Here is a 6,463-nt window from a genome sequence, read left to right as displayed (position 1 = left end):
GACACCCTGTATTGAAATAGAAATAATAATGTAAACTCTATACATTAATTCATCAAGCAATGCAATTGTACTGGGAAGAGAGAAAGAAGAAAGGTATAGTGATAAAAGTTCTTATGCTACATTTTCTATAAACAAATCAAAAGAAAATACCTAAGCCTGGTAATTTATTTTATTGATTTAGTTTCAAAGAGGGAACAAATAGCAGGATCCTCCCCTCACCCCCGAGACCGTTCATGTGCAGAACACAAATTAGAATGGATTTGTCAAACAAAAGCAAGCTCTAGTGTTGCCTTTTCCCCATTTCCCCTTCCCCATCCCACCTCGTGTCCCCCAGCTCTCCCACCCACACCCTATACCCAGCTGGCTGACAGTTGGGAGGAGAATCCATGCTAAAAGAATTAGTTATAGGCATCAGCTCTTTTGCTTTTTGGGAAGGGTCCAATATACCATGACAGGGGGAGTCCCGGTAGCTTTCAGGTTGGGAGTAGTCCTGGACTCTACAGTCTACACAGGAAAGGTATGTGAATGCTGCAGCAGGTATAATGGCAGTGACAGACCTAAGTAGGTGTCCTGTTACATCAGACTGCTTAGAGAAAGGACCAAGGCTCTACACCGAAAGCAGCCAGATATTCATAGGCATGGTTGCATGAGCCCCACTGAGCTACCAATCCTCCTAAGCTTTGTTAAAAGCCAACCACAGTTTTAAAATTCATATTTCTGTGCCATAACAAATTTGCATCTTCTTCCTTAAACTCTACAGGACTTGACAACTTTAGGGACCGTCCTGAGAAAGTCTCATCACAAGGAACTATTAAGTTGGAAGGTCCACAAACAAGCACAGGGAGATTTCCCCAATAACCCTGACCTTAACACTGCAATCCACAGTGATCTCCAAATTCATTTAGCACATTTCCCTCACAGCTTAACTGACTTACCTCAGTGGCTTTCAAACAGAATCTAACATGGAACCTAATCAACAAGACAGCTAGGAATGCAGCTGCTATGGTTGCCGGGTATCCTGCTCCCTGTACCCATCAAAGGCCTACGGCTTCCTGAAGTTCAGTTCAAAACCATTAACTTTCCATCTTGCTGCTCCCACCAAAGACTCTCCTTGGCTCTTCTTTCCCACATCCTACCCTCCTTCAGCAGGACACCCTCTCACGGCCCACCTCCTCCAAGAAGCCTTCTCAGACTGCTCACTGAGGATGGCTTCTCCCCGAATTGACTCACTCAGCCACACTTTACATTCTAGCGGTCCTGCCACACAGGATTGCTACACCTTCCACATGCCTGCTTCACGTTCTTATTTCTTGCTATTTGGTATGGCAAAGGAGATAGTACAGATTTAAATAAAAAGACCATTTTTAAAAACAACTTTATAAATAGATACTTATAAAAGCAGAAACACATATACCGAGCACCCACATTACCAGTGAGGTGACCCCAGCCCTTCTCTGCTGCTGCTGAACCCCTGCCATTCTCTTCTGTGTTGGGAAGGCAGAGAACAGGAAAAAGCATTCCATCCTGCGTTTAACTCTTTTCTACCTATGCACTCAGTTTTTCAAGTAGAGTTTCTATGCCTTTGCTGGTGTTTTTGTTTTTTTCCAGAGTGGGAACCAGGCTTTTTAGTCCAGCTTTGACTTTGTTTGCAATTTCTGGGTCAGAACTCTGAAGAAGGCTGGAGAGAGAGGAAAAAAAATTAACAAACTTTAAATTTCATATAAACCCCTAACATTGGCAAACCCTACCTATCCTCATAGTATAAAATAATTCATTAACTGTGACACAGATCTTGTAACCATATGCACATTTTGTTTTTTCATTCATTAGATGCTGAGGGCCAGTAGCCCCTATCTGTTTGGAATGGAGTTGGTCCTCCTTTCACTCTGTCTTGGACTGACTTTTATCCTGCCTTAAAAATTATTCACGTATTTCATCTTCCTTTCCCCATTGGGATTATAAGCTAGAAAGGGCGGTCTGTGTGGTTTTTCTTTCATTTCATGGCACCACGTGTATAGAGCAGATGGTAAAGAAATGCTCACTGAGTGGCTGGATGAACTCACGTGAACAGGGCACAGGGAGGTGAAGTGCGTGCATGAGAGGGCAGAGTCAGTGGCCTCCCCATGGAAGTCTATAGCTCTAACACTTTGACAGGGGGCCAAGGGCTTTCCTTTGGGGCTTCACTGCATGAGGTGAAACCTGCTTCTGCTACTCAATAACTGTACAAATAAGACCATGCTACTTAAATTCTCTAAGACTCAGTTTCCTGATCTTTAGAATGGGATTAAAAAGAGAACCTACTTTCTGCCTTACAGGGCTACTGCAGCTCAAATTATCTTGTAGCTAAAGCACCTAGCCAAGGCCTCATAAGTAGGAAGCACTCAATAAATGTTAGTCTTTAAACAAAATAACCCTGGCCTCTGCTTTCTGACACCTTGCCTGAGTGCTTGGTCACAAGAGAAGGGAGCCCAGGAGACTGGGGACAGTAGGCTCACTTCTCTATATATGGGGACTGGGTGACAGGCACCTGGCCATAGAGAACTAGGCCTGAATCTCCTGCTTGCCTCTCGCTTTTGCAGGACATGGATATACTGACCTCTAAAACACATTCAAGAAAGAAACTACTTGGCATTTGCCAAAGTCCCTGAGCCAAATAACTTCCGTCATGTCAACAAAGAGGGGGATAAGCTACCAGCCCTGAGCAGCCTTCTCCTGCCTGTGGGACAGGAGCTGGCCACCCGCAAAGTTTAAAAAGTAGAAAAATAAAGGATCCTTTTAATGGATTTGTGACTCATTAGATGTTTTTATTTTATACACCTTGGTTAAATACAGTTACGTAATGCATAATCTTAATGTGCACTGATCATATTCTAAATATTAGACAGAATGCTAGGCATTTTATATGCCTTGTGCAATCTAGTTTTAACAACCTTAGGATTATTATTAATCTTGTTTTACAACTGAGAAGATTAAGGCTCCAACAAGCTGAATAATTTTTCCTTAAGCCATGCAGTAAGCTGGGACAGGAACCCAGGCAGTCTGTCTAAAGCCAATGACATTAAATGCTAGAAAATTCTGCTTCCCTGAGTAATTTTTCACCTGATATAATGTGCACAGCTGATTGTCTCTTTTCACCCAAAGTGTTTTTTTTATTTACAGCTAAAAGGTTTGGCAAATCATGAATTTTAGGTAAAATATAAACAAGCAGGGGATTATACCAAATAAGTCATGTACATTATTCAAAAACCAAGCAAAAATGATTACTGTATTAATTATTAAGGCAAAATATAGTTCAACTTCCAAATAGAACTATACGTATTCCATGACCTCTTGTCCCAATTCTAATAATTTATAATGAACCTATACTATCCATCTTAGGTTTGAAGCAGGTTAGTATTAGGGGGCCAAGAGCTTTCCCTCGGGGCTTCACTGCATGAGGTGAAGGTTAGGTTATCCAACAGGAGCTGGATGAGCTGACTGATGAGCAATTTCTATAAATTAATTTCATGGCATTGCTGAAATTTCTAGTTAATTGAGACTAATGAAAAAAAAATGTGTCAGTTGGTATTAATACGCCTGGTAAAGAAATTCATAACTAAAAAGCTCATGTTTCAACTAATGGATTCTGACGGTTTAACATCAACTGGAAAATTAACTGATTTTAATGAGAAATGAAGAAAATTATCTGTAACACCCACATATTTGGAAACACTGGTATACCTGAAGACACGAATGCTCTTGTGTGTATGTTTGTACAAGATCAAAGGATATATTGAAGAAACACTCAGCACGTATTTACAAACCACACAGATTAAATTGCACAGCACGTTGCAAATGAAACATTGTAGAAAATAGAAACTAGGCTTGGTATCTGTTTTCCCAAACCTTGGTAACACAGCAGGGATAAAAAAAATCAAGAATGATTGCTTTAAAGCAACAAATCTTCTATGAAATGAATGCTTCTAACAGAAAGGTTTCATCTGGGTACAGAATATCTGGACATATCTATGACCTATAAATTATAAATTCAACTAAGTTCCTAAAAGATGGGCCTCAATACATACATCATCGGTTTTCTCTCATTTTGAGTTAGAAATAAACAATCTGCATACACTTCAGTAAATGTTTTTTCAATACTTTATTTATCTATTTATTTATTTATTTATTTTTGAGACAGAGTCTTACTTTGTTACCCCCAGTAGAGTGCCATGGCGTCACAGCTCACAGCAACCTCAAACTCTGGAGCTCAAGTGATCCGCTTGCCTTAGCCTCCAGAGTAGCTGAGACTACAGGTGCCTGCCACAACACTGGCTATTTTTAGAGATGGGGTTTTGCTCTTGCTGGTCTCAAACTCATAAGCTCAAGCAGTCCACCTCCCTCTGTCTCCCAGAGTGCTAGGGTTACAGTACCACCTGGCCTAATACTTTTAGAATCTTTGAAAGCATTGAAATAAAATTACAAGTACAGTCAAGCATGATTTAAAAAATAATAAAATCATAGTTTTCACAGGAACACAACTAATTCACTAAGACCAGCCTGAGCTACAGCGAGACCCCATCTCTACTAAAAAGAGAAAAACTAGCTGGGCGTGGTGATGGCGCCTGTAGTCCCAGCTATTGGGGAGCATGAGGAAAGAGGATCACCTGAACCCTGTGTGCTATGATGCCATGGTACTCTCTACCTAGGGTGACAGAATGAGGCTCTGTTTAAAAAAAAAATAAAAAAGTAAAACCCCCTAAGGATGGAGTGAAAGAGCTACATTTGCTTTCTAATATTTGGTATACTTGTCTAGACCACGAGTGACTGACAATAATACCAGACTACCAGGAACAAATACTAGAACTGAGAAATGCACACGAAGGAAGTAGTATCTTTTACATGCCCACGTCCTGCAAAGAGAAAGCCACACGCTCTACATACCTGGAAAGAATAATGGCACCTCGATTTACACTGGCCCAGGACTTGAGGTTCTTCATACCAACATGCTCTACAAGTGTTTTTGCAAAACAACCTATAAAATAGAGGAAACCTTAGTGAACATCATATACCAAAATTTAAACTCCCAATCCCCTTTTCTACTGCCCTTAAACCTGCAAATATGTTTTAATAAAAAAAGTTAATAAAGAGTTTTTACCCCATTTCCCTTAACACTAAAACTTCCACGCAGGCTTATACAATGCATTTATAGAACAGTCATTTCTTTTTACTCTGATCCACAACCTAGGTTATGTTTATCAGTAATTACTCAAGAAAAACAATGAATTCTTGTAAAATGCTCACTTGATTATGTGTGCATTTCTTTGCAATATTTAATGATTTAGCTTTGACCTGAAAGATATTCAGGAAGTAAATGCTTGACAATGGCACCTGGTGTTTGGGTGAAATGAAAGTTCTCCCTGATGGAGGAATGCTCACCCAGAAGGTGCCATGAATACAACACTATGTTCATATGATCAATAGTGAGTGAAGAATGACTGTTCCAGCTCACACCTGGCAATTTCTCTCCGCAATGCGTAAATATCCACACATCAAAAACATCATCTTATATTATCCTAATACTTCTAATTCCAAGGTCTTGTTATTACATTACTCAGTGTGCCATCTAAGTGTAACTAACTCTTGGACAACAGAGAAATCCTGATGGTTAGTACAGATGGAGGTAGGGATAGTGTATCTTGAAGGTGAACATCTTAGCTAAGTATAACAGCATGTACTATATATTCATTCAGAGATATCCAAATGGCTATTCATCTTTTCATGGCACCTGCCAATGAGAAAGAGTCAGCTGGTGTGCCAAAGTGTATTCTCTAGAGGTAACCACAAGAGTATCTCCTGCCCTGCATCCCCCTCTAGAATACCACCCCTCTGTCATTTATAGGTGGAGTTCACAGCTTCTCCTTTGGAATCCAGGTCAGCCTTTGTGATTGACTTGACCAAGAATGTATAGTGAGAGTGACATTAAATTACTTCTGAGGAGAAATCACGAAAGTACTATGCATTTACATTGTTCTCTTGAGATGCTTAACTCTTAAAAATCACCACCATCTTGTGAGGAAACCCAAAGCAGCCCAGGAATAGAAAGTGATTCTGTTGGGTCCTAGCCAACAGCTCATGGCAACTAATAGCTAGTACCAATTTGGAGGCCATGTGAGTGAGCTACTGTAAATGTGGACACTCCAGCCCCACACTGAGCAGCCCCAGATGAGTCTAAGCAGAGCAGAGCAAGCATCCCCAAACCCTGATCAATAATTATCTTGAAAACTATTAAGTTTAGAGGTGGCTTGTTACACAGATAACTGATAATCAAAACGGCTGAACCCAAACTAGACACACTCACGTGGTGCTACATGAGAAGGCCAGATACATCAATCGGGCCCTACATGAGAAGGAAAGACACATCAATCAAGCTCTACATGAGAAGGACAGACACATCAGGCCCTACATGAGAAGGACAGACACATCA

At 40.5% G+C, this 6,463-nt stretch overlaps 1 protein-coding gene across 2 annotated transcripts in view; it reads right to left on the bottom strand.

Annotated features, from left to right (window-relative positions):
* Positions 1–363: 363 nt before the first annotated feature.
* Positions 364–6,463, bottom strand: part of PUM3 (pumilio RNA binding family member 3) — a 44,800-nt gene continuing 38,700 nt past the window's right edge. For both annotated transcript variants that reach the window (XM_012813957.2, XM_023508422.1), the window contains exons 17-18: positions 4,921–5,011; positions 364–1,678 (exon numbers count right to left, since the gene is read on the bottom strand). In XM_012813957.2, coding sequence (XP_012669411.1) covers positions 1,546–1,678; positions 4,921–5,011 — 224 coding nt within the window. In that variant the 3' untranslated portion in view covers positions 364–1,545. The remainder of the gene's footprint in view (positions 1,679–4,920; positions 5,012–6,463) is intronic.

Source organism: Otolemur garnettii, unplaced genomic scaffold (genome assembly GCF_000181295.1).
Source record: "Otolemur garnettii isolate 467f Iridium unplaced genomic scaffold, OtoGar3 scaffold00006, whole genome shotgun sequence".
NCBI classification, from domain to species: domain Eukaryota; kingdom Metazoa; phylum Chordata; class Mammalia; order Primates; family Galagidae; genus Otolemur; species Otolemur garnettii.
The sequence above is the reverse complement of the archived record's forward strand: the minus strand, read 5'-3'. Positions and strand labels throughout refer to the sequence as shown.